Here is a 21,014-nt window from a genome sequence, read left to right as displayed (position 1 = left end):
TCGCCCCTTCTTCCGTCCGCTGAATGCTGGTCGTAGAGTCGATACTGTAGCGAGCCGTCAGGTGGTCGCTGTGAGTGTAGCCAACATCTACCCTCCACTTTGAACTACTCGTTTGGCCAGGGCTCCAGAACGTAACGTCGATAATCGACTCGGTCCCGTTCCAGCTGTATGTAGGTAATTTTGGTACCGACATTGGCCAGATCCACATCCAACATGGCCAGTGATTCCAGCAGTATCTATTATTATTTATTTATTCAGACTAAGGCCGAAGTGGCCTGTGCGGTGTATAAGAGTCTTCTCCATTCGGCTCGGTCCTTGGCTACACGTCGCCAACCACGCAGTCTACGGAGGGTCCGCAAGTCATCTTCCACCTGATCGATCCACCTTGCCCGCTGCGCACCTCGCCTTCTTGTGCCCGTCGGATCGTTGTCGAGAACCATTTTCACCGGGTTGCTGTCCGACATTCTGGCTACGTGCCCGGCCCATCGCAGTCGTCCGATTTTCGCGGTGTGAACGATGGATGGTTCTCCCAACAGCTGATGCAATTCGTGGTTCATTCGCCTCCTCCACGTACCGTCCGCCATCTGCACCCCACCATAGATGGTACGCAGCACTTTCCTTTCGAAAACTCCAAGTGCGCGTTGGTCCTCCACGAGCATCGTCCAGGTCTCGTGTCCGTAGAGGACTACCGGTCTAATTAGCGTTTTGTAGATTGTCAGTTTGGTACGGCGGCGAACTCTATTCGATCGGAGCGTCTTGCGGAGTCCAAAGTACGTACGATTTCCAGCCACTATGCGTCTCCGAATTTCTCTGCTGGTGTCATTTTCGGCAGTCACCAGTGAGCCCAAGTACACAAATTCTTCTACCACCTCGATTTCGTCACCACCGATGCAAACTCGCGGTAGGTGGCTCACATTGTCTTCTCTTGAACCTCTTCCTATCATGTACTTCGTCTTCGACGTGTTGATGACTAGTCCGATCCGCTTAGCTTCCCTCTTCAGTCTGATGTAGGCTTCCTCCATCTTCTCAAAGTTACGTGCCATAATATCTATGTCGTCGGCGAAACCAAATAGCTGGACGGACTTATTGAAAATTGTACCACTCGTGTTAATCCCTGCTCTTCGTATTACCCCTTCCAAAGCGATGTTGAATAGCAAACACGAGAGACCATCACCTTGCCGTAACCCTCTGCGGTTTTCGAAGGGACTCGAGAATGCCCCTGAAACTCGAACTACGCACATCACCCGATCCATCGTCGCTTTGATCAACCGTGTCAGCACAGACAAACAGACATAACACATTGAACATTTACTTATCAAATTCATCGTCGTTCAAACACTAACGACATCTGTTGATTTCAGTTAGTTGGGCAAAGCACGAACCAGATGGCGACAGGAGCAAACGTCAAACTCCAGCAAATCCGATGCGCGCGCCACGAGTGATCGATTGGCCAACTAATGATTATTTGAATTGACCAGTAAATCAGTGAACGATGGAAATTTGACGAGTGTTATGTCTGTTTATCTGTGGTGTCAGTTTATCCGGAAAACCGTGTTCGTGCATTAGCTGCCATAGCTGGTCCCGATCGATTGTATCATATGCGGCTTTGAAGTCGATGAATAGATGATGTGTGGGCACGTTGTATTCGCGGCATTTCTGCAGTACTTGGCGAATGGCGAACACCTGGTCCGTGGTGGAGCGTTCGCTTATAAAACCCGCCTGGTACTGTCCCACGAACTCCCTTGCAGTTGGTGCTAGTCGACGGCATAAAATTTGGGGAGAGTACCTTGTAGGCGGCGTTCAGCAATGTGATTGCGCGGTAGTTGCTACAATCCAGCTTATCGCCCTTTTTGTAGATGGGACACACGACACCTTCCATCCACTCCTGCGGCAAAACTTCCTCCTCCCAAATCTTGGTAATGACCCAGTGCAGCGCTCTAGCCAGTGCCTCACCACCGTGTTTAAATAGCTCTCCTGGTAGTTGGTCAACCCCAGGGGCTTTGTTGTTCTTCAGCCGGCCAATCTCCTCCTGGATTTCCTGGAGATCCGGAGCCGGTAGAATTCTGTCCTGCGCGCGTTCTCCCAGGTCCATCACCATACCGCCATCTTCGTCTGCCACATCGCCATTCAGGTGTTCTTCGTAGTGCTGCCGCCACCTTTGGATCACCTCACGCTCGTTCGTAAGAAGGTTCCCGTTTATGTCCTTACACATATCAGGCTGTGGCACGTGGCCCTTACGTGAACGGTTCAACTTCTCATAGAACTTTCGTGTGTTATTAGCGCGGTACAGTTGCTCCGTTTCTTCACGGTCTCGATCTTCCTGCTGGCGCTTTTTCCTCCGGAAAATCGAGTTTTGTCTGTTCCGTGCCTGTTTATATCGTGCATCGTTCGCCCTCGTGCGGTGTTGCAGCAATCTCGCCCATGCTGCATTCTTCTCTTCCACTAACTGCTCACATTCGCCGTCATACCAGTCGTTTCTCTGATCCGAGGGCACCGTGTCAAGTGCAGCGGTTGCGGTGCTACCAATGGCGGATCGAATATCTCTTCAGCCATCTTCAAGAGATGCTGCGCCTAGCTGCTCTTTCGTTGGAAGTGCCACTTCCAGCTGCTGCGCGTATTCTTGGGCTAGTCTACCGTCTTGTAGCCGCCCAATGTTAAGCCGCGGCGTCCGACTTCGACGCGTGTTGTACACCGTCGAGAGTTTTGAGCGCAGGCATACTGCAACGAGGTAGTGGTCGGATTCAATATTCGCACTGCGGTAAGTGCGGACGTTCGTGATGTCGGAGAAGAATTTACCGTCGATATAGAACGTGGTCGATTTGGTTTTCCGTTTCTTGGTTAGGTGATCTCCATGTGGCCTTGTGGATATTTTTGCGGGGAAAGAAGGTGCTTCGGACTACCATTCCGCGGGAGGCTGCGAAGTTTATGCATCGTTGGCCGTTGTCATTCGATACGGTGTGCAGACTATCCGGTCTGATGACCGGTCTATACATTTCCTCCCTTCCTACCTGAGCGTTCATGTCACCGATGACGATTTTAACGTCCCGCAGTGGGCATCCATCGTATGTCTGCTCCAGCTGTGCGTAGAACGCTTCTTTCTCGTCCTCGGGTCTCCCTTTGTGTGGGCAGTGCATTTTGATGATGCTATAGTTGAAGAAACGGTCTTTAATCCTCAGCTTGCTCATCCTTGCGTTGATTGGCTGCCACCCAATCACGCGTTGGCGCATCTTACCCAGCACTATGAAGCCGGTTTGTTGGTGGTGCCACAGCTTTGGTAGAAAATAGCCGCTCGATGCCCGCTTTTCCACACTTTCTGTCCTGTCCAGCAAATCTCCTGCAGCGCCACGACGTCGAAGTTGCGGGGATGTAATTCATCGTAGATCATCCTGTCGCAACCTGCGAAACCTAGCGACTTGCAATTCCATGTTCCAAGCTTCCAATCGTGATCCTGTATTCGTCGCCTAGGTCTTTGCCGATTATATCGAGTCGCATTATCTCTTATATTGTTCGTAATGATTGGTTTTCTAGGCGGCTTATTGGGCCTGCGCAAACCTCCTGTCTCGTCGGAGGGCCGTCGTGTCAGGGCTGTTTAGCGTCCCACCTAACACCAGGACTTGGGCTTGTGCGCTTTGAGCGGCACACGGTCGCTTTGGTGGGGCCTACTTGCGGATACATGCAGCTTTTTATAGAGGTTTAACAGGGCCCACTGTCAAACCCCACCACATCCTAGGCAAGCCCCACAACTCGCAGATGGGCTGGGGAGGGATCGTCAAGCCCTTGGACATAGTCCCTGCTGCCCATGTATCAGTATCTGGCCTCGTTTATTCGTCGATCGTCTTCCCCATTCCACGGCCCAAGCGTTGAAGTCCCCCGCTATCACCACCGGCCTACGCCCAATCAAGTTAGCCGTTAAACAATCCAGCATACGACCGAACTGCTCGACCGACCATCGAGGAGGCGAATAGCAGCTACAGAAGAAGACCCCGTTGACTTTGGCAATGACGAAGCCCTCATGTGTCTTCATATCGCCGCCATGTTAGACCCATCGGTGACCCAATTACCGTTCCTGGCGGGTACCCGGTAAGGATTCGCTATGATGGCGATATCCGTCCCCTATTCAGCAACTGTCTGACACAGCAGCTGCTGGGCTGCATCACAGCGGTTCAGATTTAGCTGCGTTACCTGCTCTGTGATTTTACAGCACGCTTAAACGTCGGGCTCTTCGAACCCCCCATGGGGTGCTTGCTGTTCGCAGCTTTGCTGGAACAAATCAAACAATCGGGAGGGTTCGTGCAGCATTGTGCCTTATGTCCCTGCAATCCGCAGCGTCGGTAGAGCTTGCTTCTGTCAGGGCCTTCGCAGTCCCATTGCTTGTGCCCCGGTTCCAGACACTTGAAGCAAACTTCGGGTTGCTCGTATATGCCCACAGAGCACACCGACCATCCCACCTTGACGCTCCCTAACTTGACTACCTTGGAGGCGTCCACTGCAGATAGCTGAACCAGTGCTACCTGCGTCCCTGTCGGACCTTTCCGTAGCCAAACGGCCGGGACGAGCTCTTCGACTTCGGTGATCTCGTCCAGGTCTTTAACCCTTAGATTCACCTCCGTCGTGAGTGTCCTCCCCTTGACCGTCTCGCCTAGGACTTCCTCCGCCAACTTCATGTAGGCGGCGCCCTTTTGCAAGATGCCCCACTTCAGCTCGAGGATCATCTCGCCCGTCCGGGTACGTCTTATTCGACGTACGTCGGCGCCGAGTTCACCGAGGTTGACGTAACTCCTCATCGCCTACAAGACGTCTGAGTACTAAGCCTCGTCCGTCTTGATGACTAGGGCATCGCCCCTGGAGCGATTGGCGCCTACCCTACACTTCTTGCTACCCTCATTCGCCTGGGCCTTCTTTTCGGCCCTTGACGTCTTCGGTTTCCTCTTGTTCTTGACCAAGGTCCAGGAGGCGTCATCCCCCTATATTTCTCTGATCTGGGGAAGCTGAGAGCTCTCAGCCTGCCGTAACCCCTTACCACCGTCTATCCTGGGTGGACGGACCTTTCCTTGTCCTTCCTCCCCCGGTATCTGGCCGGAGTTCGGCTTCCCAGCCCCACCACCCTTGTTCAGAGTAGTAACCCTCCGCGCTTTGGAGCGGCCCCCAGGGAGCTCATCCCCTGGAGACTGTCTCCCCCGTTTTTGTGACTGCCCCATTGGAGCAGTTCACCCCGACGTGGCCGCGAATACTTGAGCCTCAGTCTGGGTAGACTTTGGCACCACCGTCTTCGCTGGCACGCCCTCGGTTGATTCGACCTTGCCCGAGTCCGCGAATTCTTGGGCATCAGTCTGGGTAGACCTCGACTCCACGGATTTCACGGGTTTGGACTTGGCCGTCCCGGCCGCCTTCTCCAGCTTGGCGTCCGACATCGACTTTCGAAGTTTCAGCAAGCCCCCCTTGAGGTCCTTGCTGATATTATGCTTCGATGACGCAAAGTCGATGGTGGCGTCCAGCTGTTCCGTCGCCACCTCGAAGGCCGAAAGCTTTCGCGTTTGCAGTTTATCGCCCTCACAAGCCATGGGCCGTCCATAACCTCTACCGGCGTAGCCGGGGAGAAGGTTACGTGACCCACGCTGGCGCTGCGCACCGAGCTGCCGACTATTGCCTCTGGCCTCCTAGGCGGAGACCTGAACAACCCACCTCTTGCGAAGGGGTTCCCAACAAACATTCCCTAATTGAACTAACATCAGTGTGATGATTTAATTCAGCGATGTGTTGAATTATGTCTGTACTATTTCTTATCACAACTTCTGTTCAAGCTTTGTTCACACAATTTTGGCGAAGTTATACAACTACAACATCTCATTTTGAAAAACAACTTTATTAACTGATTCGTTAAACCTTTAATAAGCATTTTACTAAGCCTCAATTCAGCTACATGTGAATTCTTCGAAAATAATAACGCATAGAAGGTAACATCACCAAGATCTCCAAATGAACGTATTTTGAAGCAATTGCTATTTTCATATAATCATTTTAAAATTTTCCTATATCGGGTCTCGAACTGCTGACATTTGATCATCCGCCGGTAACGTTGCCATCCGCGCCATCCTTGATTTGTTAGATATGGCTCCCTCAATGCATAACATAAATAATCTTATTGCTGAATATGAATCATAATTGGACTCTTATTCAATTAGTCAATCTGTCAAACTACAGTTTGTTAATAACTGTACAAGATTTTTATTTCAACCATTGTTCAGGCAGTCATAACCATCGCACACTAGGAAAATACTATTTATGAATTTATGAAAATAATTGTAGTGGATAAGATTGCAATAACTCCTCATTCCAATCTTATCCACTACAATAATATCAATGTATATTCGACCTTCCTCAGAATCTCTTGATAAACGGTTGCGATATGATTATCAAATGGTAAGATTATTCCAATTTCGCCGCAATAAAGATCAACATCCATGCGATAATATTGGGATTCCACACTCAAAGATTCAATAATTTTCAACGTTATTCAACGGCGTTATGCCCGGCTTTAGGTAAATTTAGTTCCGCATGAATGCATGATTTTTTTCATTGCTCCAGCTGTATTATTGGTTTTAATCTCCGACAGCTTAATAAATCACGAATATAAAAAGCTTGGCTTGAAAATAAATCTTTATTTTCCTATAAATCAAATTTTCCAGATCTAGAATCCAGATTTTTTTTCTCAAACTGAAAAAGCATAGAGTAGAATGGGGCAAGAGTACGCACTTAGTTTTCAATCGATCATGTGGCCCTTATGAAGCAAGCTTCTGCATATCAAATCAGTGTCGAAGATTTATATACTCTTCCTTTATGTTACCCAGTGGAAAAAATATTGAAATTATTGAGATTCGTTTTAGTAGAACCATTATTGCAAGACAAGTGAAAAACGCACTCTTACCCCACCGGTGGGGTAAAAGTGCGCATCGGGTGGGGTAAGAGTACGCATTTATCCAATCATGTGCTTTAAGTATATATTAACACAAATAAGAGTTAATAACATTTAATTGATGTTTAATGAGCATATATTAGGGAATGTTCAAAGATTTCGCAACTTTTAAAGGGGGAGGGGGTCCTAAAAATGTGCACTTTCATACGAAAAACCATTGTTTTTTATATATACTACAGAGGTAAAAATATATATCAGGTTTCGCGTGGCGTATACAAAGTCATTTTCCTTAAAGAAAGTCCACCAATCACGTAACGTAAAATTTGGCTATTTCATCACCCCTCCCCCCCTATCTTACACTATTTGTATGAATCCTCTAAAAATTATATGGATCGTCACAGATCTCACAACCCCTCCCAACTAAACGTTGCGTAATTTATGAATGTTTCTTTTGATTAAATGAAATTATCATCAAGATGAAATTGTGTTTTCGTACTATGTTTAGGTGTACAACAAGTCCTAATACAATTTCATTATTTCGCTTCAGTGCTTTGTTCACAAGTCCTTTCTAACAACCGAATTACTTCAACTTATCCTAAAACTTGTGATGATTTCAAACTCTGTCCCTTTTTTCTTAGTTGTGGATCTTTACGCTTTGGAAGAAGTCTTATTTCGGCCGGTGATACGGGTTTGACATCATAACTTGAAGATTCATATGCGTACTCTTGCCCCACCGGTTCCTGCGTACTTTTACCCCACAGTCCCAAAAAATTATGCAAGTAATGGTTTTGACTTCTTGGAAAACCAACCGGATTGGTGTTCTGTACCATAAAGTACTTTATACAATAGGTTATCGAAATGGTATAATGTTCACCTGATTGAACGTATATATGGTAATGAAATACTAGTTGCGGAAATCCAATTATTTTTAGCAAAATGACCAAAAAGTTATCTAACTCCATATCTCCCTTGTTGTTTATTCAAATCGTTTACAATTACACATGATAATAGTTGGCCAGAATACCTGTCAAACTGATGCAGTGCTGCTAGTTTATCTTTTTTTATTACTTCAAAAAATCGAAAACGTACTCTTACCCCACGCGCACTCTTGCCCCACTCTACTCTAATGTTTTTTTCCACTGTGCGGTAGATCAGATAAATGTGAAATCCAATGGTTAAGAAGAACAAAGGTTAAGAAGGATGGCTAATGCTTGCTTATTAACTTACTATTCAAACTCAATTCGACCACCCTTTCAGAGCATCACATCACAGTCGAACAGGGAACCTAAAAAATCATTAGTTCAGCACATTGTTAAACTTCCCCAATGTGCTGAAATGTGATAAAACGAAAACGTTAGTTCAACTTCAAATAAAGGTAGTAAATAAATAAATAGACCATATCAAATATTAGTTAGATTAAATGCTGAAATGAAATCTGTCTAGCGAATTATTCAGCATCCATTTTATTCAGCTACGAAGATCACAAATAAACAATAATTCAACCTAGATGCTTATTTGTAGCTTGTCGTTGTTTGTTGGGTTGTCGCCTACACTACTACCACTAATTGAAGAAGAATTGACTTGGTTTTCCATTTTGATCCCATGAGTTGCTCGGGAAAAGAGGTCCACCACGCCAGAGCCTAGCATGACGCGGTAAGGGACAATTACTGTGGAGGGTGCCCAGGTACCCCACAGGCTCCGTTAAAGGCCTAGCTCGATATTTCACCCCCCTGGCCATGCATCCCCTCGGCACGGGTCGCTTAACGCCTTGGGATTAGGGGTTAGGGACGATAGTCCCCTTGGTCCCCCCTGACTCTAGCTGATGTCAGAAGGACAACAGTGCCCAGGCTGCACTACCAGCTAAGTACAAAACCGTTAGATGGCGCCTGTCATAAGACGAGTTTATACAATCCCATTGAATTCCACCACTTAATTGTATCTTGACAGATACGTATTTCGACCTCAAAGGTTAGGCCGTCTTCAGTGTCTCGTACTTGACTCGACTTTAGATGGCGGTTAGATGGCGGCCGAATGTCATCGAAAGACCCATGGAAGCGTGAGATTGGAACTTTTTAGGACCAGAGTTGTGTAGGTCGCTCCTTCCCAAATGTCAACTCACCATTTCGCAGCCCGTGTGTGTGTATGTGTGCATCCACGTACCAAAATGTAGCCTAAGTGTCACTCATTTTTCGGGCACTTATCCTCAACCGATTTGCTCGCAACAAGTTGCATTGGGATTCGGAGTTATGACCAAAATTTATTTTTACTCGCACGAGAAAGGCACCATCACCGCTAGTTGGATTAATCCAGGTTTTTTGTTAAACCATTAATTCTGCGTGAGTCTAAACATACTCTTAGTTTGCCATTCGATTTTCGAACAGGGACTAGAGGGTTGCCCACTCACTTGAACATTCTTCAATCGCGTCAAGTCTTCTATAGCGCTCAATCTCGCGGTCCATTTCAGCTTGGATGGTTGGTTAACATTTATAAATCGGTTTTCACCTTGATTTTGCATCTTCCCTTAGAACATTCTCATGTTGCAATAAGGTTGTTCGCCCCAAAACATTCTCAGTAGTGCATGGAAAATGTCGGATAATTCCTTCAAGAAGATCTTGCTCTTGTGCATTAAAATTGCGCTCAATTTCCTCCGTTTCGGGTGTGGTCGTTGAGGCTTTGGGCAAATCTAGTTCTTGCATCTGGAGTTGAATTCCCCACAATTGGAAGTGTTTCAATTGGATGAATGCAAAAAAATGCACACACTTAAAAGAAAATTTTATCTCGGACGAACATGATCGTAAAAGCTTATTTTAACTGATATCTCGTTAATTAATATGACGCTTACATAAGTTACTGAAACTCGGCAGTATAGTTTGCCATAGTAATCGGTAATTCGAAGTTTGACTGAGTTTCGGTAAACCCAACTGTCAAACGTATAACTGTTGGTATAACTTCTAGCGTACTCTGTTAAAACCACGTGAAGGAACAAAAGCAGTGGAAAAATAAAAATTACATCTCCAATTTTTTTTTTGTAAGTATACAATCTGAATTCAATTCCCACTACTAGCAGGACAGTATAATCCAAGATGAATACACCACTAGGTGTTCCAATCTGCCAAATTCACGATTTAGCCATCTTGGATTTTAGTATGGGAGAGCCAGCCGGTTTGTTTATGTTTTGCACCGAAAATGAATTTTTCACCCCCGCCTTCTTCTCTTCCATAAACTGGGCAGGTTGAAACACCTAGCTGTGTATTCATCTTGGTATAATCTGTTCGAAATTCGCACAAATAATGTCCGGATTAATTTCAGATCCAGCTGTATTTCAGGAAAAAATACCAAATAAGATGAATGGAAATCTCTCACCCCCCACGAAGAAGCCGGAATAAACACGCTAAACGTCGTTGGAATCAGGAACCGATCTAGGGACAGGGATGATTTGGGCAGCACCCCATGTTCTCGTTCTCAAGCAACAACAGAAATTGTTCTTTATAGTACACGATCAGCTTCTTTAAGTTTCTAATCATGCATAAAAAGTTTAATTATCTAGTTTTAATATAACAAACATTGAAAACGTAACCAACGTTGAAAACTGGGACAGATCTTGCTACCCAATTGTTCCTGTTCTCTATACGGAATAGTGGGATAATATAATTAGATGACTGCCATAGCGAATAGAAATAATCCGTATAATTAACGTTTTATTTAACATGTTCATATTGTTTTTCGCAAAAAAAAAACTTTTTGAATATAATCTCTTTTCACACTTATAACGGTTTTCTTTTTTGTTTTGATTCATCTGAAAATAAATAAAAATAATTCACTGAATTTAGGCAAACCGCTTTACCGAATTGATCGGCAAAACGTACTACCGAGCGGCCGGTAAAGTTTGACAGCTGGGTGGTGTCGAACATTTTACGACCAATCGGTAATTTGAACTTTCTCCGAGATTTTTACCGAGATATCAGCTGTTGGATTCTCGGCAATTTATTTCGCCGGCCTCGGCGAAAAAAATTAAGTGTGCATTACAGTGAACGTTCGCTGATTGTTTTTTTTTTCTAGTTGGGGCGCTTTTTGGTTGGGGGTTCGCTAATTGGGCGAAACCCAATTAAAAAGCAGCTAAACGTCAGAATGTGATGTCAAAAACGCGTTGACGTTTTGTTTCCGTGTTTGGCGGGATCGATATTTTTTGGCGCGTAAAGTTTTCTTTTGTTCAATGCAAAAAGTAAACAACATTGACGCTTGTCAAAACGCCACAATTAGCGAACGACATTCGCTAGTTGGGGTGAGGTCGTGGCCCAATTAGCGAACGATCACTGTAATTCGGTCTCTTCAATATTACCTATTTCTGAAATCTCTTTCAGACTGGTTCCTTGCATCATGGGTTTGATTTCAAAGGCCTTCCAGAAATTTATTCCCAATATCAACCTTCTGGATGTTTCCGGGACAATTACTACTGCAAATATCCTAGTAATGCCTCTGAAAGTTATTGGCAAATTGGTATAACCAACACATGAATATTTGGTTTTGTCTGCTGTACAAATTCGAATCGTCGATGGTAATATTTTTAATCCATGCTGTTCAAATAATTGTTTGGAATTGGTCACGCTAATGCCCGCACCCGCACCCGCTATATAGCTAATATGTAAACGGGCCATCAACCCTGGGTGCTGCGGATAGAGCCGCTTTTCTGCGCTCAAGCGAGTAGAGGGATATTTTGAAATTACTCCCATAAACAAAATTATTTTGCAGTTACTTGGCTGTCAAACATTTCCCGCTCTTCGAATTTCTCTTTCCACGCTGCAGGAGGGCGCACAAATGCGCTAGACTCTACATGACTTTATGATTGTTTACATACATTCATGCTCCAATCGGTTGCTGAATCTCGTGAAATTTCGTAACGAGTGCTTTTTAGTTGCATTCCTACTAATTTTTGTTGGCTATAGGAAGGGAACCCCCTCACAAAGAACAAAAAATACTAGAGTTCCTTCTCTACACCACGGCAGGCTACTGACTGATAATTCTGCCAGCAGCTGCAGTTCTCTTTATTCAACAATAGGTATATACAATAATCCATAACAAACTTCCTTAATCTATACCCAAAGAGCAACTACAACTAACCAGCGCCCGCTTCTTATCCATCTTCGATCTACAGCGAAGCGTCGCACACTACCTGATATTCCAACACTCCTCCTTAGTGTGCACGCCTCGCCACTCTCCTGGCTCCTTCTAACACCGAGCCTCCCGTCCAGAGCTTCTTCTCGCTGAACAATTCCTCCTGGCCCAATCCGTTGCCCGTACAAATGGCCTCTATCCGACGTTTGCACAGCACCCTCTGTTGACCAGCTCCTGAATGTTCCGACGCTCCTCCTGGACGCCGACCAGCCAGCATCCTACCGAACGTTCCAACCTCCTGATGAATTCCGTTCGGCGCTACCCAAGACTTACGTGGCTGATCCATGATCCCACTGCGCCACGCGACTTATGCGGCCGATCCATGATCCCACTGCGATAACGTCGACGGCCATAACATCCCACTAAGATGGAGAACGGGAATCGTTCCTGGGCCCATAACCTGTTGGCCGAAGACAAGGGAACCCCCTCACAAAGAATAACAACTAGAATTCCCTCTCTACACCACGGCAGGCTACTGACTGATAATTCTGCCAGCAGCTGCAGTTCTCTTTATTCAACAATAGGTATATACAATAATCCATAACAAACTTCCTTAATCTATACCCAAAGAGCAACTACAACTAACCAGCGCCCGCTTCTTATCCATCTTCGATCTACAGCGAAGCGTCGCACACTACCTGATATTCCAACAATTTTCCACCCGAAATATAATGTGAGAATATTAGTTACAAAGAATACATAACTCAAACAAAGTTTATTTTTATTTTTTTCCCCAAATAATAACAATACTTCTCAATATTAAATCAGAAACGAACATAACCACAATCTTCAATGTTTGGCTCCGGCACAATAGAAAATTTTGGCTTCAGTTTGACAACCAAATCGATTCTATCCGCACCACCCAGCATCAACCTTTTGATTTGTGGACCAGTCTAACATCCCATGCAACATGGTATGTGCTACAAAACAAAAACATCTGTTTGAAAGGTTCGTTTCAAAGCTTCTGAACTCAAAGCTTCAAAAGCTTTGTCGATACACATCGATTGGCGCTTTGATGTTGCATGAAGAAAAAGAAACGGAAATGCAAGTGTAACCCCAAACTGCTAACCTCTGCTAACTATAGTTTTTGGTTTAACCAGCTTAACAACATTTTTAATAAAATTTCTTTCATAGTTTTACAGAAGGATTTTAAACATTTTTTCGAATAATGCAGCCTGGTGCATTATTTTTTTCGTATTTTTTTTTTGTTTTTTCTTCATGCTACATCAAATCGCCAATGGTCCAATGCACCGAATGAACACAATGACGTTTGAGACGGGCGCTGTTTATTAAAAATGAACACTTGCATGAACTCGATGAATGAAAAAGTATTCATTCTAAGTAAACAGCGCCCGTCTCAAACGTCAATGATGAACTCGGTGCATTGGACCATAATGTTGTATTCGTCAGGGCAGTAGATAACCGAACATTCACTCACTCAGAGGATTATGACTTTGAAGCGGGGTATGTCAGCGTAGAAAGTATATTTTGATTCAAATATAATGCTCTGAAACGTCAAAATTCACGAATAAGTTAATTTTGCATTAGTCTTGTATACATCGAGATTGATTAGAGTACGTTAGATAATAATAATAAATAATATAATATTGCAGCAACAATTTTAATATTACAAAGCATATATTTTTTCGTTATTATGATATTACGGTTGTTGAGCAGTACCTTCCAGCAGCGCGCCAGCTCATCCCCAGGAAACGTACTTACGCGTATTCAATCACAGTTTTCAAAAGTTCAACTCAAGGCCAATCTGAACACATTTGGCCGGCTCAAGACAGCCAATTCTGAGACAACACGCATCTACGACATCAACACGAAAGTGGTCAAAGATGTGATACTATTCAAGTATGAAAATCCACGCTTCTACCGAGTTTTGAACGTATTTGCCATAAGTCAGTTCTTTTTTTGGGTATATGTGTCCCACTTCTCCTACACTACCCTGCGAGATGCACCAGTTCCGGAGGATAATAGGGACGAACTTCCTTGGTACAAACGCATCAATTTAGGAGAAAATAAATACCGGAATGGGATAACAATTCTGTCGTTTTTTATTGGTAAGTTCAAATCATTTTCTAGAATGAATAAAATGACAAGATCAATGGGTTTGCGCCACCCGTATTCCATATTATAAACTATTGTCTAAAGGAAGAGTTAATATTATTATAATATTCTTGTCGCCTTATAAATACTAGCTTAAACTTTTAGCTAATTCGTCACGTTATTATTTCTAGATCTAACAACATTACATTATATTTTTTAATGTTTCAGGATACGGAATTCTGTTCACTTCGTGGATGTTTACATTACGATCCGTAAGGTTCTTAATCCTCCGAAAGGGTGGAGATCTCGTCAGTGTGGTCACATACACTCCGTTCGGTAAGAATCGAATAATGGAAGTTCCCTTGAAATGCATTTCGGCTCAAGAATCCAGAGAGGCTGCCCGAGTAACAATACCTTTGAAAATTAAGAACCGGTCCTTTTTCTTCGTTGTGGACAAAAAAGGAGAATTTAAAAATGGGCGATTGTATGACTATACTGTTGGAATGAGACGAAACTTGAAGTAGCATTTGATGAGTCCAATATAGATTCATCATCATGGAATAATGTTAGCTGGTTTATATAGGAAAGAAAATCGGATAAACTAATGTAAAACCCAATTCCCGAGTGCTTTATTGAACTGAGTTCTTTTTTTTAGGTAATTATGATTCTTGCTTACACACGACCGATATTTTCGAGCGAATCCGACTCGTTTTACATGGGTAAACGAGCAATGCATATCAACTTCTAGATTTTCATTAGAATACCTTAAACAGAAGTGATGGCATTCATTAAAATTTTGTTGTAAACCAAGCTATATTGGCATAAGTCAATTTAATTACAAAAATAATTCGTAATGATGAGAAGTTAAAGTTGGAAGGGGGGTTTGTGGTAAAACACATTTAAAAACCTATACAGGAAATAATATATTTTGATCATCTTTTTTATTCAAATCTAATTTACATTTTATCTAATAAACTGGTTCGGGTCGTTGAGTTAGTAGCAAACCAAATCGTTTCTTGATGATTATACGATGGCGAGAGTATTTATCTTCCGGTGAGAAACGCGCAGGATGCGCGGATTGGGTGGGATTACCATCGGCATCATTTTTCTGTAACATAAGTTTGTTAAAAAGCAACAAAATATTGAAGCTGATTGGTTCCTTACCTTTAAGGTGTAGACTCGTTCCCCATTTTCATTCAAGGTGTACATTAAATACATTTTACGGATATTTGATGGCTTCAAGTCAACAAAATATTATTAACTTCTTTGATCGCTTGCAGTTAAATATTCTGATGTTCAATCTTGATGCACGCACGTGTTTTTGTTTTATTGTTTGACAGTGATCGGCAGACAATGCCTTTTATTTACACAGGTCCAGTTGACCGTGCCTTTTGTCCGTATTAGTAAATTGAAAAGTGTAAACATTTCTGATCAGTTGATTGGTGACGTCAATCTCGCACACACAATTTTAAATTTCATTACACGGTTAGATGACTTTACCCATTAATGGGTACTGTGTTATTGTTGATATTATTCCCACCGTGATAAATTCACCCATTTTCTTCAAAAAGCGCCACTACTCATTAAAATGGGTAGTGGCACTTTTTCAAGAAAATGGGTGAATTTTTCACGGTGGGAATAATATCAACAATAACACAGTACCCATTAATGGGTAAAGTCATCTAACAGTGTAGGCTTTTTGCGAGCGTGTGCACATTTCACTCACACTTTTACTCAGTTTGTCTACACGGTTAGAAAAAAGTACCTAATATTAGGTACTTTTCATTCAAATCGGGGGTTCAGTGTGGGAACCCAAAATTAAGTAATTTTTTCTTGAAATTAAGTGAAATTCACTTAATATTACGCAAAATATACTTAATTTTAAATAGAAACTAACCAAAAGTTATGTAAATTTCACTCAACTTTTGTAAACATGAGATTACTCAACGTTGGGTTCCCACACTTTAATGCCCTTGTTGAGTGGTTTTGCTCTTAATTTTATGACAACAAAGGGAAGAGGAAGGGAGATGCAAGAGAAAAAAAGTACCTAAAATTAGGTACTTTTTTCTAACCGTGTATATACAACCACGAGCATCGAGTGAACGTAACCGTTCACCGAACCTGTATAATACTCATTGATCCAGACAACACATGTTTCATTATAGAATTCTGAAGGGCCATAGTTTTTCGCATAACATTTCAAGAAGACTTATATCACTAAGGGTCGATTTCTTCCAGGGGACTGAAGAGAAGGCTAATACGCCTACCCACCATTCATTCAATATGGCGTACAATGTTTTTGTTTCAATTTCGTTTAATTCATGATAACAAAACTTCGGAAGTATCGACGAGCTATTTTTCGACATAAAGAAGCCATACAAACACAAAAGGCTCGATGTACCTCAACTAAATGCAAGTTCTCGCCAGGAGAAGTTAATTGCCGATAATAAGCACTAACTGCGAACGAACCAATCACCCAAAATGAGCGTTGAATTCGGGTATACCACCCAGAAACTGGGTACCAAAAACAGAAGTACCAAAAACGATGTTGGGTAGAGTGCCATTGTACCGCGGATGACAGGCGTTTCACCCTCCTGATTTCTTCACCTCCGCTTAGGGCTTAAACCAGGTTTAAGCGTATGGGTAAGCACCGCTTAAGAGTTAAGCGGAGGTGAAGAAATCGGCCCTAACAGCTATTTATATACGTTTTCCGCGAGTGGTAATGCAAAAGATATTTTATTTAATTACCAGATAAAGATTGTCGCTTCACTTCCCTTTGTTATGCTGTCCGAAACATGTGTGGTACCTAACTGTCAAATCGTATGTATTTTTCCTTCATTGACATTTAGATCCCCTATCCTCGCCAGCAAAAGATGTTCTGGACAGCGACGAAAGCGACAATTGGCCCTGACGAAAGCGAGAAAACAAAATGGTGGCCGGATGATGCGTTTCTATTTCACCCGGCAAGGGATATAGGACGTCAATTTTAAAACGCTTCTTAAAACGTTAAAACACATTTTAGCTAAAAATAGTTAGATTTTTCGGGTTAGAAATTTAATTTTCTTTTAAATAAGCAACACGAGAATAGAAATATTTTAATTAAAAAAACATGTGTAGATAAATAGTCTAACATGTAGTTTTTCAAATTTCTAATCCTAATTATTAAAAAGCTTTCGATATATCACTGTTAATAACATTTTAAAAGCATTTTAAAATATACTTCCTATATTTCACCATGTTGAAATACAGTGATTTCACGCACACGTCCGTCTCCGCTAGATGGCAACAGCGCAGCTTCGTCAAAGCGAATCTTTATCTGGTAATGCTATACGTTTTGACAGGGCAAGTGAATTGAACAACTCAGTTGAATTCAATTGACTTGCCAAAAGTTGAACATCCCCATAAAAAATTTGACAGTTCCGAAATTTCACGATCACCCGACGAAATCAGGTGCCTACCAAATCGACCTATTTTTACACCGACGACGTCGATTGTCGTAGGCTACATATTTTCGTCGCCAGATTTATTGAACGAGCAATCGATTGCCTATTTCATCGGTAGAATAATCGATTGATTTTGTATTTGGTGTTTATTTTGATCGTCTGAATAATGAACAGACGAAATCGGGTTCCTGTGCTTATGAACATTGAGTAAAGCAAAGTGAGTATTTTATATTTAATTAAGTGAATATGACCTTTTATTTGTAAATTCTTTAGCGCTTGGCATATTCCGGAACATCTCAGAAGAATGGTCTTCCGGTAGTAAGAGGATAATAAAGGTAAGTGATTACTTGCGATCGATTTTAACATATGTTAGAATTACAGATTCCCAGACAAAGTGAAATATTATAAATACAATCTGTATTTTTTCATTTTTTACTAAAAAGTAATTAAACTGGTCACAATTCGGAACGAAAAAAGAGCCCGCGCAAACATTTCGCAATCTTACTTTTTCACATGGGAACTAATTCCGTGAACATGAAGTTTGAGTGACTATTCAGAAACAGTGCCTCGTACATCTTGCCGGATTTTGTTCCGCTTGTATTTTAAATGGTGCCCGAATCTTTACTTTCCGCGATGGAGTTTTTCATCGCCAAATTTCTGAGGCATGAGACTACAGGATTCAGAATCTTATAGTATAGTTACTTCCTCAGGAGATTCACTGTGCTGTGTTCCGTGGTTTCATTGAATGGAGCAAATACCCCCTAATAACTTCATAATATCTACTTTTTTTCTTTACAGAACCATGAAGATCGAGACGTCCCTGCGTGATCACAAAAAGTCTACGGTATTTTTAGACTGATCAGACATGCCACCCGATTTTAAAAACCGATGAAATCCCCTATTTCGTCGGGTTTCATCATTTTCCTCACCGATCAATTTATAGATTAAGTATTATTTGCTAAACAATAAAATTAAATAAACCGATGAAACAACCTATTTCGTCTAATTTTATGATTTTCCAAACCAATCAATCTACAGATTTAGTCTGATCTGCTCCGTGATTAAATGAGTTTAACCGATTAAACACCCTATATCATCTGATTTTATTATTTTCCGCACCGATCAATCTATAGATTTAGTCTAACTCGCTTCATGATGAAATTTGATAATTCGATAAATCACCCTATTTTGTCTAATTTCATTATGTTATACAATGATCAATCTATAGATTTAATCTGGTTTGCTCAATAATAAAAGTTAATAAGTCGATTAATCACTTTATTTCGTCTGGTTTCGTCTCACGTCATTTAAATCGAAATTGACCTATTATTCATTCGATTTAGTCGATGTCAGTCTACCGATTTCGTTTGGCGTCGCGTCGGTAGGCTCCCCTGGAAAACTCCCATTAGCCTCGGTGAAACAATCTATAAATTCGTCGGGAACAAGATCGGTCGACCCTACCGACGTGAACCGATTTAGTCTGGGGGAAAGTCGGGAGGATTTTTTATGGGGATGTTCAACTTTCTTTTCGTTCAAGTGAATTGAATTAAGGTGTTTACACGTTTATGCTACGTTTAGACAAGGCAAGTGAATTGAGCAAGTCGCTTGAAACGGACGCGAACTGAACGTGTAAACACCTTAATTCAATTCACTTGAACGAAAAGAAAGTTGAACATGTTCAACTTTTGACAAGTCAATTGAATTCAACTGAGTTGTTCAATTCACTTGCCCTGTCAAAACGTAGCATTAGTTCGCGTTCAATACATGCGACTTGCTCAATTCACTTGCCTTGTCTAAACGTAGCATAACTAAAATATCTTTTTGTAATGCGCACCCGGTAAAAATCATTTACTCATTTAATGGGTACTTTTTTCTGCTATCTCTTTCTCTCTGCTGAAAAATTTACCCATTTTGGGAGAATAAGTGGATTTACTCATTTACACTCCCAAAAGTGGTAAATTTTTCAGCAGAGGGAAAGAGATAGCAAAGAAAAAGTACCCATTAATGAATAAACGTGTTGCTCCGTGCAAGGGGAGAAGGCGGAGCACTGAAGCCCTACCCCGACATGTGCGACGTCTGAATTTGGTTCTAAAATGTAAACAACAGTGTTAATTCTCTACCACCTTTTTGTTATGGCGAGGCAATTTTTATGCACGCTTTTGTTTTCGATAAATATTTTATCAAAATCAAACACTCAATCATGCAGCAATATTGTCGGCGTAGCACCAACTTAGAATTCGGAAGTCGGGACTTCCGAACCGAACTTTCTTCCGAAGTTTTATCTGTCAAACTAATTGATGCGTTGTTTAGCGCATCTTTAGACGAATCCAGCGCACTACTTCCGAAGTTGGGAAAGTTGCCTGTATCTGGAGAAAAATCCAACTTCGGTATAAAAGGCGGTATAACTTTGTTCCGGATAGACAATGCAATTCGCGAAGTCGAAGCAAATTCTGCTCTTCCCTCCTATGGGAAACCCCATTGCTATCTGTCAGAGTACTCAGAGTTTGAGTGAAACATGGCCGCCATCTCCTCCTCTCTGTTGCTCTACTGTAAAAACCCATAAAGAACTGTCATTGTTTGTGTGAAGAATTTTGCTTCGACTTCGCGAATATAACGATGTGGCATGCTTGAGATATTGCATGATTTTATCAAAATTGCACGCAGCGTACCCTTCAGGAAATGTACCACCGCGCTTTCTCACACTTAATCGACGTTTTTTTCTCGGTAAAATAAATTGACGAACATGATCGTTGAGGCTTATTTTACTGATATCTCGTTAATAAATATGACGTTTCCCAGGTTCACTGAAAATCGGCAATCGAGATTGCCATAGCGATCGGTAATTCGAAACTTTACCGAGTTTCAGCATACCCATCTGTCAAACGCAGAACTTCTAGCGGCGTGTTCCATTTCTGTTGAAGCAAAAAAAAACGTGAGAAAGCAAAATCAATAGAAAAATAATTTTTTTTTGGTAAGCATTTAATCTGATTTAACTTTCTCCGGACACGATACCAATCTGCTCAAAATTCACAGTAGATTTTATATTGACTTCTACATTGAAAATAATGGAACTTGTGTACGTTTTTTATTTCAGCCCATCTGTTTTACGCAACGTACACACCAGTCAAGCAGTTTGACGAACATTGACTCCGCCCCCAAGAAAACGCTTCGGTTGCTGCTTTGTTTGAACGTGTGTGAAGTTGTTCGAACAACCATTTGACAGTTGGCGGCTCGGTTGGAAAAAATTAAAACGGTTTGATTTTGGTTTGAGTTGTCGGGGGCGGAGTCAAGGTTCGTCGAATATGTTTGAGCATTTGTAGTGAAGTTGCACAAACCCCCATATATTTTTTGGTGGTTGGTGCTCAAGTTGGCGCTTCGGTCGTTCGTGTGTGATAGTGTTGGTCGAATAAATTGATTGTTCGTGTCGCTGT

At 42.3% G+C, this 21,014-nt stretch overlaps 2 protein-coding genes across 2 annotated transcripts; one reads left to right on the top strand and one right to left on the bottom strand.

The window, feature by feature from the left end:
• Positions 1–13,609: 13,609 nt before the first annotated feature.
• Positions 13,610–14,757, top strand: LOC134215141 (transmembrane protein 223-like). The gene is made up of 2 exons (XM_062694392.1): positions 13,610–14,154; positions 14,369–14,757. Exons 1-2 carry the CDS (start codon positions 13,740–13,742, stop codon positions 14,662–14,664), a joined length of 711 nt encoding a protein of 236 aa, XP_062550376.1. The 5' UTR covers positions 13,610–13,739; the 3' UTR covers positions 14,665–14,757.
• A 293-nt stretch (positions 14,758–15,050) lies between these two features.
• Positions 15,051–15,496, bottom strand: LOC134215142 (H/ACA ribonucleoprotein complex subunit 3-like). Its single transcript, XM_062694393.1, has 2 exons — positions 15,305–15,496; positions 15,051–15,248 (listed from the first exon to the last, which is right to left on the bottom strand). Exons 1-2 carry the CDS (start codon positions 15,356–15,358, stop codon positions 15,108–15,110), a joined length of 195 nt encoding a protein of 64 aa, XP_062550377.1. The 5' UTR covers positions 15,359–15,496; the 3' UTR covers positions 15,051–15,107.
• Positions 15,497–21,014: the final 5,518 nt, after the last annotated feature.

This window comes from Armigeres subalbatus, chromosome 2, assembly GCF_024139115.2.
Source record: "Armigeres subalbatus isolate Guangzhou_Male chromosome 2, GZ_Asu_2, whole genome shotgun sequence".
NCBI classification, from domain to species: Eukaryota; Metazoa; Arthropoda; class Insecta; order Diptera; family Culicidae; genus Armigeres; species Armigeres subalbatus.
Note: the sequence above shows the minus strand (reverse complement) of the source record. Positions and strands in the feature narration are given on the sequence as shown.

Excerpts from the sequence above, each read along its gene's own strand:
- LOC134215141 (XM_062694392.1), top strand. The coding sequence starts at position 13,740 with ATGATATTACGGTTGTTGAGCAGTACCTTCCAGCAGCGCGCCAGCTCA. Across the intron at positions 14,155-14,368 it reads AATTCTGTCGTTTTTTATTG|GATACGGAATTCTGTTCACT; the intron begins GTAAGTTCAAAT and ends TTAATGTTTCAG.
- LOC134215142 (XM_062694393.1), bottom strand. The coding sequence starts at position 15,358 with ATGTATTTAATGTACACCTTGAATGAAAATGGGGAACGAGTCTACACC. Across the intron at positions 15,249-15,304 it reads AACGAGTCTACACCTTAAAG|AAAAATGATGCCGATGGTAA; the intron begins GTAAGGAACCAA and ends CTTATGTTACAG.